The 22,943-nt window shown below is 41.9% G+C and overlaps 1 protein-coding gene across 1 annotated transcript in view; it reads left to right on the forward strand.

The window, feature by feature from the left end:
* Positions 1–9,977, forward strand: part of Itprid1 (ITPR interacting domain containing 1) — a 106,063-nt gene extending 96,086 nt beyond the window's left edge. Inside the window, exons 11-13 of the mRNA XM_050155514.1 lie at positions 6,553–6,680; positions 7,879–7,990; positions 9,675–9,977. Of these exons, the coding sequence (XP_050011471.1) occupies positions 6,553–6,680; positions 7,879–7,990; positions 9,675–9,959 (525 nt within the window). The 3' untranslated portion in view covers positions 9,960–9,977. The remainder of the gene's footprint in view (positions 1–6,552; positions 6,681–7,878; positions 7,991–9,674) is intronic.
* The last annotated feature ends 12,966 nt before the right edge of the window (positions 9,978–22,943 follow it).

Raw genomic sequence — 22,943 nt, forward strand, 5'->3', positions numbered from 1 at the left:
CCCAGTGATGTCTCTCCTGGTGCCTGGACCGGAACTCCTTGCTGCTAGGTGTCTCGTAAACAAAGGACCTACCTAGCTTGCTGCAGGCAGGCTAGTGGGGACAAAGGAGCTAGCACCCTCCCGTTTGCCCTGCCGATTCGGATTCGGTCCTAGAGCCCGAACAGGCTGGGCTGGGAGATGTTAGGTGGTCAGAGAGGGAAGGGAGTCAGACGGAGGCGGGGGTAGGGTTGTGGGTGCAAGCTGGGTGGGATAGGAAGAGAGAGGAGGTATCGGGCAGAGTAGCCCCTGAGGATCTCTTGTTAACTCTTATAATGTATATTTACCCATTATCCTTATCTATGTTAGCCACATGGCTCAGTACCTTTTTCAGCGGGGCAGATCACATCTTGCTTCTTCCGTGGTCTGGGCAGGACTGGAGAAAGAGTTTCCTTCTTCTCAGAATATTCCTGTTCTCATTGACCCACCTCTACTTCCTGTCTGGCTACCAGCCAATCAGTGTTTATTTCAAATATAACTGACATAATATAGAAGTGTCTTGCACCAATAAACGTTCACTTGACCATTCAGTTTTTGTGAAATCATGTTGGGCATGAAAGTTACCGAAAGAAGGTGATATTTGAAATCCTATATAAATTACTAGACCATAGAAATAAACATTCCTGCTTCCAAACGAAATCCTAGTCTAGGTATGGTGACACATTTCTGTAATGCCATAACTCAGTCGATTAAGGCAGGAGGATCAATATAAGTTCTAGGCTAGTCTGATATACATAGCAAGTAGTTGGGACTACATAATGAGACCTCACCTCAAAGAAAAAATTTACAAAGAAGCATAAATTAAATAATATTCAGCCTTACATTTTATTTAAAATAACAAGAAAAATACAACCAAAATTATGTCCAAAAATTCAGAAGAGTCCTTTGAGATATATCCAATATAATTTGATAGTGGTAGGATACTAAATCTGTTTTCTGATTACATCACTCCCATCAATTACAAACAATGTCTATAATTTCTTGACAAGGTTAAGAAGATAAATAATTAGCAGCTACCAGTAGACTGAGAAACTAGAAGATCAAATTTTGTTTGAGAATTGCAATCAACCTGATGAGACCTGGAGAGAGTACTCAAGTGTAGGAACCCATAGCTTGTTCAAGGTTAAGGCTGCTGATTACGATAGGGACCAAGACTGAGGTTGGGTTGGGGCCAGGAGATTCCCTAAATATGGATCAGAGTCTCCCTCCCCAAATTCTGTCAGAAGGAGACCTTAGGCATACATACTTCTAGCTGTGTGAAATGATTTGACATCCAGAAACAGGCACTCATTTGGTACTCCAGCACAGAAAGGTTTTGTGACTCATTGTCATAATCATCATCCTCAGGCTTGTAGGTAGGTGTCAATCTAGCAACAGTTGATCAAGTGTAAATTTTGCTACCCATACTTTTCTAGCCCTTGCCTCATAATACTGTATATCCTTCCTCCTCCTAGAGTCTGAAGCTTTCTGCCTAGCCCATCTAGCTGAATAGGTGAGCTCCAGGTTTATTTAGAGTCTATCCCCCAAATAAGGCAAAGGATGATTGAGGAAGATACTTGAAGTCAACCTCACACACACACACACACACACACACACACACACACACACCTGCACATACATGAACATGGACACACACATAACCCATCCAAAAAAATAGAATTTGTAATTATACAGAAAAGACACAAAGACACAATAGTAATTGCTTTGGCGGAAATGGATGTTCTCCAGAATTTTACTAGATGGCCATGCATTTCTCTTCCTTTAAATCTAAGGGACCAGAAACACTCATTCAATGGAAACAGTGAGCTTATGTGCTCAGATACACTTCCATGTGTGTGTGTGTTACACACACGTGTGCGCATGCTTGCACACACATGTAGGTAAGCACAGGGTTGCTTTCTCCCATGAGCAGTGTGCTGCTAGAGAAATGTGAAGAACGGTGAAGGAAAGCAGCGCATGTGGTGACATGTGCTGTGAATGAGCCTGAGAATCGGCCTGGCTGGGTCTGTGAAACCTGGAAAAGGTTCTGCAGGAAATGTGGCTTGAATGTGGGATAGCTAGGGTTAAGAACTGGATGGTTCTAGTAGAACAGAAATAACTAGAAACTAGGCCAGGGCTGGAATGAAGATTCCAGGTGGAAATGGATGCTATCGGTCAAATGGCAACGGGCATTCAAAGGAGATGTTGAAAGTAAGAGAATTTTTGGTAAAATCTGGTTTGAAATAGTATCTCCTCTCCCATTGTCTTTTACCCAGTGATGTGTGACACCATGGAGAAACCCACAGCTGGCTTTGTCATCTTCTAGCTTACCTAGAAGAATGGCTTGTTGGTGTGAGGAGATTCATTTGTGTACCTGAGTTGTTATTTTATCAGTAATTGTCAGTGGAAAACTGATTTGGCCATATAATTAATCTTGTATATATGAATGCTTGGGAGCAATTTAATAAAGATTTCTCAATGCAAAGCAAAACATATTTCCAGAATAAGATGCATTAGAAATAAGATTTCTGAGTATTAAAAAAAATCTTCTGTAGTATTTATAGGCTTAAGTTAAAAAGAAAAAGAAATTGTGCGAAGTTTAAAAAGTGTGAGTCAATTAGAAAGGGAAAAAGCTGTGTTGTTGTTTTGGCTTGGTTTTATACTGCCACTCTTAGTGTTGAAGTTTGCATCAATGAGATGGGACAGTAGAGCAGGCCTTGCATTTTATGTGGGTTTTACCCAGACTTTACAAAGAAAAGATAGAGGGGGGAGAGGGAGAGAGGGAGAGAGGGAGAGAGGGAGAGAGGGAGAGAGAGAGAGAGAGAGAGAGAGAGAGAGAGAGAGAGAGAGAGAGAGAGAGAGATCAACTCCTCTGCCCCTCTTATTCCCCTTGCCTGGGGTTTCCTTTCTTCTGATATTTAGTTAGTTGAGTGTTATTGCCAGTTCTGGGGCTAAACTGTGTGTTTCCGAATTACCAGGAGATGGCAGCACTTCAGAATTTTCCAGGGCAGTACAGTCTTAACATCACAAACCTGCTTTCAGCTCTCCCCAAATCCAAGCCCTACAATCCATATTTTCCAATCACAAAGGGTTACCCCCAGACACTGAGCTGAACTTGAAGCCCAGTGTTAATGACATCAGTCTGCTTGAGCACTGTGCTGCCATGATCTGGCTTGCTGTCCCTTGAACTCTGAAAACAGTTACCTGAATTGGCTTGAAGCACTGAACCAGCTCCCTCCTGAGTGACAGGTGTCCCCTCATGCTGTCCTGTCACCCTTCATTCTGTGAAGTGACTTGGTTAGATATTGGGAATGAAAAGATCGATCATGTGACTTGAATTTAAAATTTAAATAGCATTTGACTACAGACACAGCCATTACAGAGTTTGTGTCTAAACACCTACAAAAGATGCTTGCATGGACTTCAAGACCATTTCAATTTTTATGAGCCATAATTTGGCAATACCTAAGCATTATTGCCAACATCAGCATGTGTCAAAGACTTCCCTCAGCTGGCTTGGGTTCTCTCATGATAAAGCTAAATACATCAGTCAGTATAAAATATCTCAGAACAAAATGATATAACGTTTTCATATCGAAGTATCAGTCTTAGAACAGTATCCCCATTTTCAAGTGTCTGGGTGATATAATAATCACCAATCTTGGTCACGTGATTTTAAGGATAAAGATAAAAACCCATCTTGACTTTGCAGAAACTGAGGCAGATGTTGGTGGAGTCCATGACCCAGCAGTCAAAAGCCTTCTTTCATTCTTTCTCAAAAGCCCTCGACATCCTCCACAGCCCTGCTCTTTGGCTATCAGCATTGAGAGGGAAGCTTAGGGAATGCAGGTTTTTACCTAGACACAGTGCTGCTTTTAAGAGGAAAGGGGAAAAAGAGGGTGAGCCGTAGCCAGAAGCTTCGCTTACTGATCAGGAAGGGGTCTGATAGAGACAGCTGGGGATCCACCAGTGTTAATAGCACTTAAAGTCAGATGGCAGCATCCCTGGGGCTCTGGGTCATAGATGTACATAAGGAATAACCCAATATAGATTGCAAAACAGAAGGGAGGGCTGACAGGAGATCAGCGAATGGGCACAGTGTCCCTCAGACAGACTGGGCTCAGTGTCTCACAGATGCACAGGAGATAGCAAGAAAAGTCATGGAAACAGATGTAATTCAGTAACTCCCAACAGTCAGGGAAAGAGGTGGGCTTCATTTTTATCTGTGCAGGAGCGGTGTGGGCATTTTAAGGAAAGAATAAGATAGAGGGAAGAGCAGGGACTCAGTGAATCAGTAGAAAATGGTGAAAGGCCAGTGGGTATGAATACCAGATATGGTTGTGAGCTGACTGTATTTTACACACTTTAGTTGAAACAGTAACCACCAAACTGCCATGATCTTGGCCTTGTAACTGTGAGGATAAAGATTTTTAAAAGTCCTGTGCTTTCCAGAAATGAAGGCACAGGATGGTGGTTTCCATGACCTGTCGGGAATTTAGTTTCATTTCAATTATTTCTCCAAAGCCCTCACAAGCCCATCCTCCCACAGAAGCTTCTAGTTGGCTTTATTTCAAAGGAATGACTCTTGGGTCCTTAAGAAGGATGCCTCTGGATTGTACAACATACCTGTTCACAACTGTGAGCTCTTTTGGTGACTGCTGTAATGAAGGAAGGCCGGAGTCTGTGTCTTTGTACCTCCCTTCCTGGAAGTGCTTGCCAACACAGTTCTCAGCACTCAGCAAGACGTTTCTTGCTTTTTTCTGTAGCAGATGGAGTCTACTAGAGATCCACAACTCATCAAAATTCAAAGACTAAGTGAGCCTTGGGGTACCAGAAAGGATATCCTTGTTCTAAGGCTCCAGGAACTTTCTGGAAGAGGAGGTGAAAAGATTCTAAGAATCAGAGACTAGAATGTCTGCTGTATGGCAGTGTAGACATGACAGAGATGTTACACCCATGAATTCTCACCAGCCTAGCTGCCTGTACAAGACCACAAAGACAACTCTTTACATTCTAGCATATATGGAGGAAAATTAAAGAAGGCCTTACCCCTAGATGAAAAACTATGGGCAACCAATGCTTGATGAGATTGAGAGATAGTTCTTCTTCCCCAAGTACTAGGATCCCAATATTAACTAGTTATTTCTAAATACATGCATATAAGGGCAAGAGAAGGCTGTGTATGCGTGTATGCATGCACCTCCGTGTGTGTTCTGGAAACCATGAACTTTCTTGGGTGTTGTTTTGGCTTCAGCATAGTGGGTGCACCTTAACTTACTGCCATTGCAGCCAGCAACTGTGACTCTGCAGTCACCAGCCTGGTGGGAATATTGTTCCTACAGGCACTGGCTCTGCCATTGTTGCTAAAGGTAGCTTTAACTAAATCTCTATGGTTCTATTTATAAATAAGACTTGAGATTCAAAGGCTGAGGTGAAAAACCTACGAGTTCAGAGAGATTGAGTAGCACCTGGCTAACCTTCTCTCCTTACTAGCATCTCTGAAAAGAAGTCCCTCTCCCCATTTGCCAAACCAAAAAAAAAAAAGCACACCACTGGAAAAAAAATCCCTACCTACTATTTCCAGTGCACCTCTCTATTTCTTCCCAATGCCTTCTGATGCTATATGATTACTTTCTGTCAACTAGTTGCTAACTCTGCCTCTTGAGCTAAGGTTGATTTTATTTAATTAACATGAATGCAAATTCGGGGTTCACAGTGTGATAAAATATCTCCAAAAACTTAGGCAAGAAATTTAATTGGATGATAGTCGTGGTCATCCTAGGGCCATGGCAACTACTATCTATATTAGAGTCTGATCAACTCACTACAGGTCAGAATTATTAGCTGTAAAGAATTCCATAACTTTTGAAGGTTACAAGACTATATCAAATCAAAACATCAAGGGACAGCCAGGGTTGAAGACTGAGGTGGTCTGGAGGCAAGAAGAACTCAAGTCTTGATTCTAGCTCATAGAGCGCATGGGTGTCTAACATTTCTCTCAATTGGGATTGTTAGATGGGTAAAATGGATTCTTCAAATTTTCCTCTTCAAGGACTATGGCTAAGCAAGTTAAAACTAGTAAAAAAAAGTATTCTGAGCAGATTTTCCTGAGCAAATACACATCAGTAGATGTGTTTAATGTTCTCATGCTAAGAATGATGGGGTACTGTGTACCAACACTGAGCAACATTAAAGGAGGCTCCATTTTTCTAAATGTAAGTCTGCTCTCTGGTAATTCTTCCTCTTCTCTGTCCACTTCCTTGCATCTCTGTATTCTGTAGGACAGGCTTGGGCTTCCCTGTGCAAAATTAATTCTCACCCAAGTACCACTCAGCAACTGGTCCCCTTTGTCTTAGTCAAATGCAACCTCTAATTTCGCCCAAAGTCTGAACTGGGCTTCCCTGGCTCTTCTAAAAATGTTAGCAGTTGGGCTTCTTTGCAAGCAATGTATTCCAAATGGGAAGGAAGGCAGAGCCCAGCCCTCCAGCCATGTGAGCAGAAAGGTCACCGCTCTCGGGTTTTCCTCTTTGTTGCCAGTGCACAGTCTATGAGATGGAAACCATGAAGATGGTGTGCCAGAGTTTCCAGGAGCACTTAGAGGAAATGGAGCAGCACTTCGCGGAACAGCAGGCACTCTTTCACAGGGACATGTCAGAAGAGGAAAGGTAATTATCCAAGGCAAGCATCTGAGTAAGTACCAGACCACACACCTGGAGCAAGGGAAGGTAATCAGGGCAGGCCAGGCAGATGAGCATGATGGGGCAGGGCTAATGAGAAATCGGCCTGCTCTTCCTTTGCTTTCACAGTCTTAGCTTTGCTTTCTCAGTGTGAGACGGAGGGAGCCGTCACTGGATGGGCACACTCTTATTGAAGACTGGGGCTGTTTGGGAAGGTTAGAAGAGGGGCAATCTCTCGGGAGGACGTGGAAGGCCAGCAGGATTTCTTTAACCGATAGGAATGGGACTTGCATAGAAGCAAATGTTGGGGAGTTATTAGGGTTTTGAAATATGCAGTATTGTCAGAGGGGTTAAAAATATCACCCAAATGGATGCATCACTGATCGCCTGTGGCTGTGGGGACAGGTTTTAACAGTAAAAGGCTTGAGGGTTGTGTGTTCTTACTGGGGAGATGGCATCTTCTAGAGCTGCATGGTGGTTATCCTTGTCCAACTTGGTAGTTTTCTTATAAATGGTGTATTATATCTTGAAATAGGTAAACATAATGCCTAAATTATACCCAATAGGATTTCTTTTAAAAGAGGGTGTGTTGGGGATGCAGCTCTATGGTAGGGCATGTGCCCAAAGTATAAGCCCAAAGCTTCCCTTTCTAGCTAGATGTGCTTTGTGTTCTCGAAGCTAAAAGAGTGATGGGGCACGGGGGACCAGCACTGAGTGAGATTAAAGGAGGCTCCATTTTTCTAAGTGTAAGTCTTAGAATGGTGAACAGGGTGGGGGGTACCTGTTCTACTAACAGACTTACTTCTACAGGCAAATCAAATAAGGAAGGCCAAAGTCTTTTTTAAGCAATCTCAGGAACCAGAGAGATGGCTCAATTGGCAAGGGCACTCGTGATGCCCAGGCTGACTACCTAAGCTGCATTGGGAGAACTGCTTGCACGTTTCTCTCTGCTCACCGCTCTCCTCATACAGCGTCAGGCATAGGCATGCCATGCACACACGCATCCACACGCACGCCCCCCCACATGCATGCCCACATGTACACACACACACAGAGTGAGCGAGAGAGAGAAATACACAAGAAACTGAGCAGAAATATCAAAAACAGGACCCACTTCATGAGAGGGACATGAAAGACTGCACCTGGCAGCGATTTTGACGTTTCCTTTTGTATCATCTTCATGCAGGGAAGAGGCTGAGGACCTGAGGGCTTTACGAGAGGCCCTGAGGCAGCAGGTTGCAGAGCTGGCGTTTCAGCTAGGAGACCGAGCCAGGCAAATCAAAGAAGGGATCCTACTGGTAAGGGGTGCGGTGGAGAATGGGTGCAGCGTGGATACTGAGTCTAAGTGTTCCCAGCCTGCTACTCATGGGAGAGCTGCTTTAGATAAGAAACCAGTGGTGTGACCGTTTCAGACTGTAGCACTGTCTGATACATGGTCATACCAGCAGTGTAGACATAAAGAGATTGGCCCTGCTCTGCTCATGCCCACACCGCTGTCAAGCAGTGGCTGACTCGGGTGTCTTTCTCCTGCCATCTAAAGGAGAGCAAAGTACTATTAAAGAGCTAGTCCCCATGTTTCGTGTGAGAACAAGAATCCCGAATATCACAGCTTGCCTTTTGAGCCAGGATAAGCTCTGCCACACTATACCCTGCTACTGGTTCAAAGCACCCATTGTAGAACCTTTGCAGCTCATAAACACCTTCCTTGCAAGTCTGAGGTAGCTATCTGGTGTAAATATGGCATGTCTCTGTCACTACCAGGAAAGGAGGAATAGTTCTGCTCTATGTCTCCCACATGCCTGTAGTGGCCTGAAGAACCCTTCTTTCCTAGTGGGAACGGGCCTCCAGTCAAGTCAAAGCAGAATTCACGACCTTACCAAAGAAAATAATTTCATGAGAAGGCAGCATGAATCAGGACTGGAGTTTATGGGAGACATTTTTAGCATCTATTTTAACCACAGGGGTTACTAGAGGGGAAAGTGGGGGGAGAGTAAGACATGCTCACGTGTGGAGAGACACATTTGGGTTCCTTTTTAGTGGGCACAGGGAGGATTTGTGTAATGCTCCAGTTACATCTCCATAAGTGTGAGGACCCCCCCTCCCCTTCTTAATACTCTCGAAGACACCAGCTTACAACTAAGGTGCAGGTTACAGACAGAGCAGGGAGATGGTGCAGGAGTTAGGGCCACTTCTCTTCCAGAAGTTTGGTGTACAGCACCTGTAACTCCAGCTGTAGGGAACTCAATCCTCTTTACTAGACCCCTTAGGCAACTAGAAACAGATACGTACATAATTATAAGTTATAAAAATAGTTTTAAAAAATCTCAAAGATTTCCTTCTCTGAACAAACTTGTAAGTTTCATGGGGGATATTGTAAGAGCGAGAGGTGAGTAGAAACTAATGGTCCCTAAGTAAACATAGTTTATTTATTGTCTTTTTAAAATGTCTTTGGAAAATGTCCATTGTTTGGGAGAGAAATGTAGGCTTCCTCTGTAGTGTCTTTTTTCTCAGCTCAGATCCTGGACCCACACATTTCTCCCCAATGTGCCCTAAGCACTTACCATTGCTGGGATAAACACTTAGAGACCAAAGGGTTTGTTTGGCTTGCAAATTACAGTAGATCACCAGGGGAAGCCAGAGCAGTAACTCTGGTCAGGAACCTGGAAGCAGGAACTGAAGCTGAAACTATGGGGGATTTCTACTTACAGCCTTGCTCTCCAAGACTTGCTCAACCTGATTCCTTTTACAACTCAGGACCACCTACCGGAGGGTGGTACCGCCCACAGTGGGCTGAACCCTGCCACATTCATTATTAGGCAAGAGAAACAGGCACTCTGATGGAAGCATTTTCTCAATTGAGGATCTTCTTCCCAGATGACTCTAGCTTGTGTCAAGCTGACAGAGAACTAACCCGTGCAGCATGTCACCATGGCTATCTTCCTGTCCTGCTCCTTATGTGCTCCTTTTTGTCTTTTCTTTCAGCATCTAGACCAACTCTCCGAGGAACTACCTGAACACTATGCAAATCTGCAACAGTGTAACTGGACAGAGGGAAGACATGGCCAGAGGTCATGTGTTCAAACCCACACTGTGGCCCCTGATTTTGTCCTTCCTGCCAGCTGTGGGCAGCAGACTCCCTGCTTGGAGGTGATACAGGCATTTGGTCTTGGTCACTCTGACCTTGAGATCAGAGGTGGGATGTCTCTACAGTCACCAGCTGTGACAGAGTCAAGTCCTGGTCCTTCATCAAGCAGTGCTGGAGAGTAACCTCTGTTAGACCAGACAGAGTTTGATGACCTTTGTACACGATGGAAGCTCTCAGAGCAGCTCTAACCAGGGAATCAAAATCCTAAATACCCAACCACTCTGTGATTAAATTCAGAGTATTTTAATATTCAATGATTACATAATAAGGAGTCAACCAGCATGTGCCTGACCAGGATATGTTACAGTCACTGAGTAGCTTACGGCCTCTATCCTGATAGATTATATGTCCTACCGGAAGACACAGAATAAAAACACACATATGTATCTACAATTAAACGTCAACATTTAAAAAAATGGTCTCTACCCTAATAGAACATGTGTGTACCTTAATGAAGGAAGCCAAATACCAACACACACTTATATTTATAATGAAAAATCAAGATAAAAAAACAGTGTGCCCTTATTTTATGAACGATAAGTTTCTGAGTATGCTCAGGTACCTGGAAGGCATGTTCAGAGATGTGATATTACTGATGCTGGAGTCAGCTGTGAGCAAGACAGAATGTCTGTGCATCAAGAGCTGGAAAAAGTGGGAGAAACGAAACAACAAATAAATCCCATTTCCACACAGACAGTTTGTGGGAGAGACACTCTGTGACACGGGAGGAAAGTGCCCTGGGGGCCTCATCTGGGCCAGCTATTAGGAAAAACTTGAAGGTAAGAAGCTGGGAGCCCTAGAGAGTTCAAGCTCAAGAGACTGGCAAGCAGAAGGGCATAGGGCTCACAAGTTGGGGTGTAGAAATGTCATTTTACCAACTGTGGTGGATGAGAGTGAGGATCTAAGTGAGGACCCTGGCTCCCTTCAGGTCGTGGTCAGGAGTCTAAGAGTATGTAGTCTTTCAAGTGCAACAGAAAGTCTCCATAAGTGGTAACTATTGATTTTGTAGCGTCCTAGCTACCTTTCATAATCACAAAAGATACCCCATGGAAACTACAGAGGAGAAGGGAGGCTGCTGGGTACGAGCCTATTGCTTATTGTTGTCCCTCAAGTCAAAGACAAAAGTTGTGCAGTTGTTTCCATCCAGCTTTGGGAATAGCCTGGCTCTTCCTACAGGAGAACTGCATCCAGGTGGCTACAAAAGTCAAACGATGACAGGAGTGAGGAACAGATGAAAAATGAAAGAGTCACAAACAGCATCCTGGGTACCCCCGAGGGGAGCTTCCTGTTTGTGGGAGAGGATGTGTGAACAGAGGAAACTTCCTAGCTAGGAACCTAAGACAATAGTCCTTTGGAAACTGTCACCTAGCCTGTTTCATTCCTTATTGTCCTGCTTTGGTTGCTATGACTTCAGCGAGGCCCTGATTCCTGTGGACCATCCACTGTCTCCCCTACTGTATCTCCCAGAATGTGGACATCTCTGTTCACACATTTTCCTCAGCGTCCATATGCATAACTTGGCCTCAGTACTAACCCCTTCCAAAACTCCAGCCTTCCGTCCTCTTGCCACACACACACAGACAAAGCCATCTGCCTTGTCACACTGTGTCCTTGACTGACACCTCAGGAGCAGTCGCCGCATCACTGCTGAATTTTGTCGTGGTGTGGCCTCCAGAGTTCCCCATAACCAGGTGATGGCACAATGCCTTTAGCTTTCCTCTCTCTGAGAAACTGTCTCTGCCAGGCACCAATGGGGTCATGTTTCCCTGACTCAGGGAGAGAACCTAAGAAGTGATACGTCAGAGAACTAAGAGAGTCATCCCAAGACTATGATCCAGAGAACGTGTTTCTCCGGCCTGGAATCACTACCGCCTTTCCTTTCTACTGTTGTCTTACTTTCCTGGACACACATTTCTCTTCTGCTTCCCACATTATGATACGACTTCCAGCCCTTAACTGACTCCTAACTGCTTTTTAACATTGTAAATTTCTTCATTTTCTGTACTTTCAATGTTCTTTTTTTGATTCAGACTTGGTCTGCATCTGCCTGCAGCATTTGAGCCTGTGCTTCCTTCCCTGGACTGCCTACTACCCTGGCAGCCATGCACATTACGGTCTCAAGCCCTACTTTGTTCTTATGTCAATCTGAAATGCTGGTCCCCTGAGCCACCTTATATATTCCTACATCCCTTCACATCACAGGCTGTGTATGCACAGATTCAACTGGTCACAATTCGGCGATATTAATAAGAGAATCACATATGCATTATAGACATTGCTCTTGCTATCATCCAACTATTTTGTAATATATATATTCTTTTATTAGACACCGCAAGTAATCTAGGGATGATTTAAAGAGTTCAAAGTATGCAGATGTGTGTGTTTCATGCAAACACTGCATTGCTTAGCATAAGGGTTATTGGGCAGAATAAATGCAGTAATTGGTTGCAGTAATTAACTCAGTATCCCTCAGAGAGTAAATGCCCAATATATGTTGACTATCATTGATGCAAAGGCCAACACATCAGTAAGTCCAATGTGATTATTATCTTCGTTCTATTGAGAAGGGGGTCTGGGAGCAAAGCCGCTTACCCTGGAAGAATATTAACAAATGCCTGAGGAATGGACACGCAGAATAAAGTAGTGCTCTCCAGAGACAGGGAAGAGGATGACCTCATCTCAGAAGCAGCACCATTTCAAGCTGTAGGAGGAACTATTTTGCACTTAAAAGGTAATGTGTGTGGACCATTTCAGCCATCAGACAGATGGCTTCAGGTGTGAAGGAGGAGAGAGCGACCCACGGTTTGAATGAAGAAAGGCAAATGGAATCCCCAAAGAGCTCTACATCGTCAGAGACTAATTTTCTAACAAAGAAGATAAAAGGGAGTAAAACGTTGAAAGGCTTCTATGTCCCACCCAGAACTTTATTGTCTTCAATGACTGATGCCAAATATCACCTAGAATTCCAGCCTTTGGCCTTCGCATTCAGACTGATTGTAATCACCGGCTCTCCTGGTTTATGTGATAAGCATTTTACCTCCAGCTGATTCTGCTTTTCTGGAGGACTCTGATAGTGAGAAAGAGCTTGAAGATCTTATGAAAAACAAAGCTTGACTTATAAAAAGGTATGCTGAGGCCTAGGTTTGTTAATAAGAAGCAATGGAACTCTGGCAATAAATCTGAAGTTTGATCCAATTTTACGACTAATTATTTGTATTTAATAAACTAAGCTCTATAGATCTCAAGGTCGTCGCCTATAAATTAACACAGATGATGCTTATTCAGCCCTTAGCTGAAGCCTGGAATGTTGCCAAGGCTCAGGAAGTAAAGACGGTGTTTGTCATTAGCAGGGGGACAAGAGGAAGAGGAGTAGTGCCATTGGTTGACCATCTTACCCTTAGCTGGGTGCTGCAGTATCTTGTTACATAGCTCCACAACGAAATTCCAAAGCAGAAACTCACCTATGCATATCACACATGATACACACACACACACACACACACACACACACACCCCAAGACTAAACCGTCAGGGGTTTGGGCACTAGTAGGGGACTAAGCTGACACTGATTCACTGATTTTCTAGAACAAAATGTATCTTTCTTATTTTATTGATTTTTATTGAGCTCTACATTTTTCTCTGCTCCCCTCCCTGCCTCTCCCCTGCCCTTCAACCCTCCTCCAAGGTCCCCAAGCTCCCAATTTACTCAGAAGATCTTGTCTTTTTCTACTTCCCATGTAGATTAGATCTCTTTAAGACTCTTTAAGACTCTGTCAAGCCTTGAGAGTTGTAAGTCTGTTTATTCCTTTCTTTTTTTAATTTAGATAAAGTGGCTTCAGCTTCATGTAAAGGATGTGTGTGTGTGTGTGTGTGTATCTGTGAGTGTTATTCACTTCCTGACGGTATTACAATGGTTTTTCTATATTTATTTCTGTTTATAAATATATGATCTATGATCTCCTCAAGAGTTACCGTGGACAAGATCAACATATAAGAGAAAACAGAAAACAGTTTGGTGTCATTCAGAAAATGCAAAGGGGTTCTTGTTATGATCTTGACAGTGTGGAGCAGTTATGAGCTAAACGTTGCTAAAATGATTTCTATGTGGTGTAAAACGTTTTATATGAAAGCAACAGAACCTATTTCATTGCAAAAGTCAAATGTGGTCAGTGGGCAAAGTTTTTCAAGCTTTTCTAAGCAGTGAGTATTTACCTGGAGCAAAACAGAGTTACTCTGGTTGAGTTGGGCCCATTAGTGAGCTCCACATAAACTCTCAAGAAACAACTTGGCCTCTTCTGTGTCATATTCCAGGGATCTTCCTTGTGTGGATTTTACCGCCTGCAGATTTCAGAACTCAGAGTTGAAAGCCTTGATTAGAAGGTCTAATTTCAGAAATATCAGTTGGACTTCAAGTCACATATTTTCTTTGGTTTTGTTATGCTTGAACGAAGACCCAAGTTGCATGATGGAGACAAAGAAAACAACCTTAAAGGTTGTTCTTCTCCAGAACTTATGCAAAGACCACAAAGATTTGTGTAAAGAAATTCATGTTTTAGTGCACAGAAAGATATTCTTCAGAAGCATGCCTCATAAGATTTTTGTGCACTGAACGGGTAAAGGCCATCGAAAGCTTTCTTAGTTCTATTTATTTTTCTGTAGAGTCAAACCTTAGTTTTCTTCAAAAGAAAAGAATTTTGCTAACACTGAAAAACGAAGCCAAAAATATTCTAAAATGACAAGGAAATGTGTTCTGGAATTACTCATTCTTTGTTGAAGAAGTAATTGCTTTCTGTGAAATGAAATGGGATAAAAATAAGACATTAATAAGAGGTCAAAGAATCAAAGTTATTCCTTCTTGGGAGGAGATACTTCCAGGGTGTTTTCATGTGGGATAGCAGGTTGTATATCTAATTTCAAATTGGAATTTGAGCAACATGCAACAGCTATAATGACAAGAAGGTCAAATTATTCAAACTGATGTCAAGTCTCCTTTTTTGAAAATTGGAGATTGTAAATGGAAGCCATCTCTCCTTAACTCAAACTCAGCCTGTCTGCCTGTCTAATGTTTTACCCTTTTAACTAAAGATCTCTACCAATTCTTTGAGAAGTTCATACAATGTATTTTGGCCATATTCACCCCTATGCCCCCAGCTCCTCCAAGATCAACTACCATTTTTGTGGTTTTTTTTTAGCCCTGCTCCTAACTTTGTATCTACATTTTGTTTTGCTTTCAAATAACCCATCATGCCCAGTTTGTGCTGCCCATGCCTTCCTGAATATGAGGCAATCCGCAGAAATGTGGTTGTCATGCTAGAGGCCACACCCTTAAAGAAAACTTACCCTCCTTTTCCCAGAAGCCATCAACTGTTCATAGCTCTTCAATTAAGGGTAGGGACTTAACTCATACCCCCTGTGCTAGAATGGACTTTTTCTTGTAAAAATATTCTGCAGGCAGTCACAGCTCTTTTGGGTTCATGAGTGCAGTTGTTCTGCCATGTCCAGAAGACACGATTTCACTCTAGTCCTTCCTGGAATCGGCTCATATCATCTTTGCACCCTATCTTCTATGATGGTCCCTGAGTGTTGAGTGGGGTATGGTACCGATGTGCCATTTGTGGCTGAGCAATTCCCTGACAACGTTCTCTGCCCTTTGGCCAGCTGTGAGTTCTTGGATTAATCACCACCTACTGCACAAAGAAGCTCCTCTGATGAGGTGTGAAAGCCGAAGCAACCTGTGTTTGTAGAAATTCAGATTTAAAGATCAGTTTGATACTGTGTCTGTTTAGCATAATGATAGTAGTATGTTAAACCCTAGGGTCAGTGAACAACCAACCATGAGTTTTTGACCAGATATACGTTATCTCTTATGCAGTGGGCCTTAAATATATTCAGTAAGCAGTTGGTTACTCCCATAACCCATGGATGTATCTTACCACACTGGTCATTATTGCAGGACACAGAGTTCATATCTGGCAAAGATTGGTGATGACTTCTTCCTTTAGCAGCCTGTGCAGCATCTTCCAAAACTATGAAAGCTGGCATCAGGGAGGAAGCTTCCTAGTCAGTGTCAATTATTTCTCTATGCCCTATAACAAGTGTGTATGGTATCTTCAGCAATAAGGTCTTACCATTAAATTCCGGTGGGCAATCAAAAGCAATAGAAGTAACATGCTTTATGTGTGGAGAGTCTGGAAAAGAAATAAAGGAAACAATTCTGTTCACAGTAGCCACACACAAAATAAGTACTAACATAAACTAACCAAGGAATTAAAAGGCCTATAGAATGAAAACTTAAAAATACTGAAGAGAGAAATGAAGAAGCCTTCAGAAGATGGAGAGACCTCCCATGTTCATGGATTGGTAAGATTAATATTGTGAAAATGGCCCTCATAGTAAAAGCAATATATAGATTCTGTGTAACCCCAATTGAAATTCTAATATAATTCTTCATAGAAATTTTAAAACTTAAAATCCATGTGGTGGTAAAAAATTCCCCGACTAGCCAAAACAGTCCTGAACACTGAAAAAAAAAACATGTTTATGGTCCCTGCTTTTAATTTATACTGAAGAGCTATGGTAGTAAAAGTAACAAGCTACTGGCCCAAACACAGACACATTGGTTGACAGAATAGAATCAATATTTCAGATACAAGTCCATACTCCTAAATATCCCTTATTTCTAACAAAATTGCCAAAAGCCCATATTGAAAAAAAAAAACAGGACAGAATCTTTAGCAAATTGTGTTGGTAAATCTGGATTTGAGAATGAAAATTGGTTCTTCTCTCTCACCCTGAATACAAACAATTCCAAGTGGAGCTAGGATCTCAGTGTTAGACCTGAAACTCTGAAGCTTCTGGAAGAAAGAGTGGGAGATACATTTATGGATGTAAGTTCTGGTAAAGGCTTTCTGGATAGCAATCTGGTCTCCCAGGAAACTGTACCAACAAGAAATGGAACTTCATAAAATGAAAAGACTTCTTATTGCAAAGAAAACTGTCAATCAAATGAAGAGGTAGCCTATAAAAAAGGAAACATTTGTGCCAGCTATACATCTGATTGCAGCTTAGTGTCTAAAGTATACACAAAACTCAAAACTAACACCAAGAAAATGAACAACCCAATTGAAAAGTGGGCTGTGGACCTGAACAGAGAGCTCTCAGAAGATGACACACGATGCCCCAGTCATATTTAAAAGATGCTTACCATTCTTATCCATCAAGGAAATGGAAATTAAAACCACTTTGAAATTTTACCTCTCCCCTGTCAAAATGGTCTGCTTTTGAAGTATTGGCAGAACACAGGTTTTGTATGGGATGTTCCCTGTCTGAGTTGGTAACAAGTTAGTAAAGAAGAGTCCATATCAAAAATCAATTCCAACAATGAAACTGAAGACCTTTGAGAATGTAAGGTCGTCCAGTACTGCTGACTCCTGGTAACTCAGAACCAGCCCTTGCACTGCTGCTCACCAGGAAAATGGAAGTGAACCAGCACCCATGGAGGCCTTGCTCACTCTGTCACTCCTTTGTGCATTCTCAATATGTCTAAGAACTATTTAGTGGCTAGTAACTATGTGCCAGAACCACTGGGTAATTAGCTCCATTCATTTCTTTACTAGAACCTAAAATGTTGGATTTGGGAAGATGACAGATGACAGGCATTGAGACTCTGCTGGAATCTCCAGGGAATGAACTGTAGAAAGTTGTTTAACAGCTATGAGGAGACGAGGGTGCCAACCAAAGATTTCTAGTTTCACAGAGAAGTAAAATCAGAAAATTTACAAAGCAGAATGGGGAAATGTCCCAGAAGGCTTGGTTTATCCTGGAAGACAGAGACAGAGACACAGAGAATATTGAAGAAAGAAGCAGAAGTTGCACATGGCAGCAGCTGGAAGGGAACGGCTCCAGGAAGCACTTTCTGCTCAACTTCACTGGAAACAGCAGCAAGATATATTTTAAGCAGAAACCTGCTCAGTGCTGGAACTGGACCCTAGCAGCCCCAGACCCTCCATGACCACATACCTGGGGAAGGAAAGCAAAAGTGTTGGGACTGTACACTGAAGTCCAGTCAACAGAGCATTCACCTTTTTTTTAATTAATTAATTAATTAATTTATTTATTTATTTATTTATTTATATTTTTCTGACTGAAGGGAGGGCTTTGAAACATATATTAGCTATTTGAGAATAGCATGCAATGTATTTTGATCTATTTTGTTTGCATTCACTTCCTCAATTCCTTTTCATACTCAGACCCCTTCCCTCCCCACCCAGCCTGTTGTCCTTTCTTTTCTTGAAACCATTGTGATCTTGGTTGTGTGACCGTCCAGTGGTTGACCTAAAAGGGGAGGCATAAACTTAATAAAAATCAACTCACCTTCTCACCAGTAGTTATTAACTGCCAGTCGCTCCTTTCCTGGGGATGAGACTTTGTGTCCACCTCCCCTCTCCTTTTGTGGATTTTGTCTGGGTTGAGCTGTCACAACTGTTCTGAGTTCAGGTGTGTGAGTGCTCTGCTGTGTCTGGAAGACACTGTTTGCTCGCAGCCTTCCACCACCTCTGCCTCTTACAATCTTTCTGCTCCCCATTCTACAATTATTTCCAAGCTTTTGGAGGAGGGTGTGAAACAAATGTCTCATTTAGAGATGAACATCCCATGGGTTCAACATTCTTAGACCTCAGGGAAACTGGATTGAAACTAATTTGAGATTTCATCTTACCTCAGTCAGAATAGCTAGGGTTAAAATGATGGCAAATGCTGGCATAGATGTGGGGGAAAAGGAACACTAACTTGCTGTCAGTGGGCATGCAAACTGGTGCAGCCACTATGGAAATCAGTGTGGAGATTCCTGAAAAGCTGTAAATAGATTTACTACAGGACCAGCTCTATCGCTCGTGGACAATACCCCAAGGATGCTTTTCTCATTCATGTCCATTATTGTTCTATGCACAATTGCCAGGAAATGGAAATAGCATAGATGTTTATCAACTGATGTGTAATGAAACTCTGGTACATTTACATAAGGGAATATTCTTCACCTGAAAAATGAAGCTATGAAACTCAAAGGGAAGCTAGTGGAGCTAGAGTCAATCATTTTATGTGAGATAACCAAGACCTGGAAAGACAAGCAATGTTTCTTTTATCTTATAGGCAAGGGGTAGCTTTAAATCTTTAGATATGTATGTTTCATTTGGAATACCAAGAGAGACCAGGAGATTAGGAAAGGGCCATAGTTGGGGGTGGCTCTCAAGGGAGGGGAATAGTACACAGTGGTGTAAAGGGTAAGTGGGAATTGTGGAATAAGAAGAGATAAATGAGGTGGAGAATGGGAGGGAAGAGCAAAGGAGGAGGTTCAGTAAGGAAAAATTAACAATAAAGACTTTTGAACAAAGGCCATATGGAAATCTATAATTATAGAAGCTTCATAAATTACATAGATATGTACACATATATAAAGAGTGTAAGTGGAGCTACCTTGTAAGAGGGACAATGCCCCTAATAAACATCACAGGCTAACAAACAAAAGGCCTAGTGCCAGGGATGGGTTTTCTCTTTTAGACTTGTTGCCCAGTGAAAACCCACAGACCCCCAAACATTGCAGGATATTGCCAATGTTCTTAGTTAATACTCCAGAACTTAACAGGATAATCCTATTGCTAAAGGCACCACATGCTTAAGTAGTAGACTACGGAGAAATCGAATTGGCACTCCCCTGAAGGTTTCACCTTTACTGGCTAGTCTTCATAATGTTATAAGGTATAATGTAAGCTACATTAATGTAATGTAAGAGAAGAAAAAGCAGTCCAGTTTTCCCAGATGGTATCTATAGAAACAACTGGCCTGACAAGATGTAGTCACTAGTGCAATAGTGGCAGGAATGTTACTGCAGTAACCAATTAGATTCTGATTGGATTTAAGGCCAGTTTGCCAAGATAAAATCCATTCCTAGCACTATTACTGGGACCAAGAACCTGTGACTAGACCTGTCAAAGGCCCTTGAGGGAACAAAGTACTATTATTCTGCTAAATGGACTTAGTATTAAGCCAACCCCTAATGATTTATCATTATACCTGTAGATTAGTGTGCACTTCTCTCTCTCTCTCTCTCTCTCTCTCTCTCTCTCTCTCTCTCTCTCTCTCTCTCTCTGTGTGTGTGTGTGTGTGTGTCTGTCTGTCTGTCTGTCTTTGATGTTATTAGAGGTTTTATTCTTCTTTTCCTTGCAATTTTCAAGCGACTAACATAGTGTTAAGTGCAATATGCAAACAATTATTGAAAACATTCAACAGCTGAATATAAATACTTAAAGACGCCACAGAACACTGAGTATTGCTTTAAAACATAAGATAATATGGAGCTCCTACAGAACCATCAAAAATTTCATAGTTTTTATTGTTGTTGTTTTTTGTTTATTTACTTACTTCTGTTTGTACATCTAAACCAACATTTCCTCTCCTTCTTTTCCTTATAGTTCCTCCCCCACCTCCCCTATGTTTCTCTTCAGACACAGTCAGGCCTCCCAGCGATATCTATGAGTATAGTAGAATATCATTAGGAATCACTTCATTGACTTTTTTGTCAGTAATGTTTGGTTCTACCCTAGGTCTCTTAGCCATCTAGCTTCAAGATCCTGGCCATCCAGGCAGTGTTGGGCATGGGTTCCAACTTAGTTCAGTCATTGGTTGGGTACTCCCACAAGTTCTGAACCACCATTTCTCCAGGGCATCATTGCCGTTAAGATAGGTTGTGGGTCACAGGTTTTGCGACTGAGTTGGTGTCCCAGTCCCACCACTGGGAGCCTGGCCTGGTTACCGAAGATGACTGGTTCAGACTCCATATCCTCCATTACTATGAGTCCTCAATAGGATCACCCTCATAGGTTTCAGAAAGTTTCTACTGTACTATGTTCCCATACAGCCCTCTAAATGCTCACCTATTCCAGTCATCTCTCCCTGTACTATCTCCTTCTGTGCCTCCTTCTCCCACCTTATCCCTCCTGTTCCCATCCCCACATGTCCCCAGTCTACTCACAAAATTTATTCTATTTCTCTGTCCCAGGGAGGTCCATGAGTCCCTCAGACCTGTCTTTATCTAACTTCTCTGGATCTGGGGGTTGCAGTGTGATTATCCTTTACTTAACAGCCAATGTATACTTATAAGTGAGTACATGTCATGTTTTTCTTTCTGAGTCTGGGTTGCCTCACTCTGTGATTTTTTTTCTAGTTCCATCCATTTGCCTGCAAATTTCCTGATGTCATTTTTTTCTACCAGCTGAATAATACCTCATTATGCAAATATATCACATTTTCTTTACCCATTCTTCAGTTGAAAACCATCTAAGTTGTTTTCAGTTTCTGGTTATTATGAAGAAAGTTACTATGAACATAGCTTAGCAAGTATCCTTTTGTTCAGATTTGGGTGTATGACCAAGAGTGGTAAATATGAAATTTGATATAGATTTATTTCTAATTTTCTGAGGAAAAATCATCATAGTGATTTACATAGTGATGGTAGGAGTTTATACTCCCATTAGCAATGGAATAGTGTTTCCCTTGCTCCACATCCTCACCAGCATGAGCTGTCACTTATGTTATTGGTCTTAGCAATTGTGAAAGGTATAAAAAATGGAATCTCAAAGTAGTTTGAATTTGCATTCCCATGATGGCTAAGGATGTTGACTATTTGTTTAAGTGTTTCTCAGTCATTTGAGATTCTTCTAATGAGAATTACATGTTTAAATCTGTACCCCATGTTTTAATTGGATCATTTTGTTTGTTGATGTCTAGTTTTGTGAGTTCTTTATGTATTTTGGATATTAACCCTCTTATTGTATGTGGAGTTGGTGAAAATCTTTTCTCATTCTGTCAGTTGTCATTTTGTCCTATTGAAGGTATCCAGTGACTTTTAATTATAGTAATCACATACAATCCACTGATTTCCTTTATCTCTCCTAAGTAATTTTTTGTCATTTACTCTGAATTTCTAACATGCTTAAGCATTCTGCTTTTTTTTAAACTGTGTATGTGTAAGTGTGTAAGATCAGCGTTAATATAAGTTATTTTTCTTAGTTTCTTCACTTTATTTATTGAGATAGGATTTCTAGATGAACCCAGAGCTCATCAATACTGGCTAGGCTATATGTGCATCTTGTTATGCAAAATCCCCTTTCTCTTCTTCCTAAGTATGGGGATTACAGGCAAGCCTTCTTGCCAAAGGGGTCAAGACTCACAGGTTGAGAACTGATCTGGAAGAAAATGGATAAATAAAACATGTGACGTTCATTTATCCAAGTCACTCAATGGTATGTTCAATATCAATAAGATGTAATAATTAAATATATCCCAGCAATTTAATACTTACATATTTTCTAAAATTTTAACTTTTTTTATGTGCATGTGCCTGACTATGCATAAATATGCTACATGCATGCAGGAACCCTCAAAGATCAGAGGAGGTCATTGTGTTCTCTGGACCTGGAAATAGAGGCAGTTGTGAGCCACCATGTGACTGCTGGTAACTGACCTTAGTCATCTGTCAGAGTACTAATCATTCTTAACCACTGAGCCACTTTTCCAGTCCCAGAAATGATTTTTAATGGCACCGCATTGCGCCTTCAATTTTTCATCTTTTGGCACAGAGGAAATTCTGAAATAAGAGTATGTGGACTGAGTTAGGATGTAACCACCCTCTGTGTTGATCACAGAGTTTGTGAAAGGCACACTCTTGGTTTCCAGATGAGGGGTGACATAAACCTCAGAGGGGAAAGAAGGTGGCATGGGTAGGATAGACGTGGAATCTTAGATTGCCTTTAGAGATTCCATTATATCAACTGCAGCCAAATATCCATGACCCAGAATCTAGGTCCACAGTCCCTGTGGATGAATAGAGGGTAATGAAAAGAGGACACAAAGGAAAGATGGCAGGATGAAAGTCAGGGAGGAAATGGTTCAGGGGAGAAGGAATGGAGGGAAGAAGAAAAGAAAAGCAAGATGGAGGGAGGAAAGGAAGAAGGGAAGAAAAGAAAGAACAAAGGAAAGAATCCTGGGCTCTCTTAAGTTACAATTTTGAAGAGATTAAAGGCAAATCTTCCTGACTAATGGCTCACCAACTG

Source organism: Alexandromys fortis, unplaced genomic scaffold, assembly GCF_014885135.2.
Source record: "Alexandromys fortis isolate MF-2015 unplaced genomic scaffold, M_Fortis_MF-2015_v1.1 scaffold_93, whole genome shotgun sequence".
NCBI classification, from domain to species: domain Eukaryota; kingdom Metazoa; phylum Chordata; class Mammalia; order Rodentia; family Cricetidae; genus Alexandromys; species Alexandromys fortis.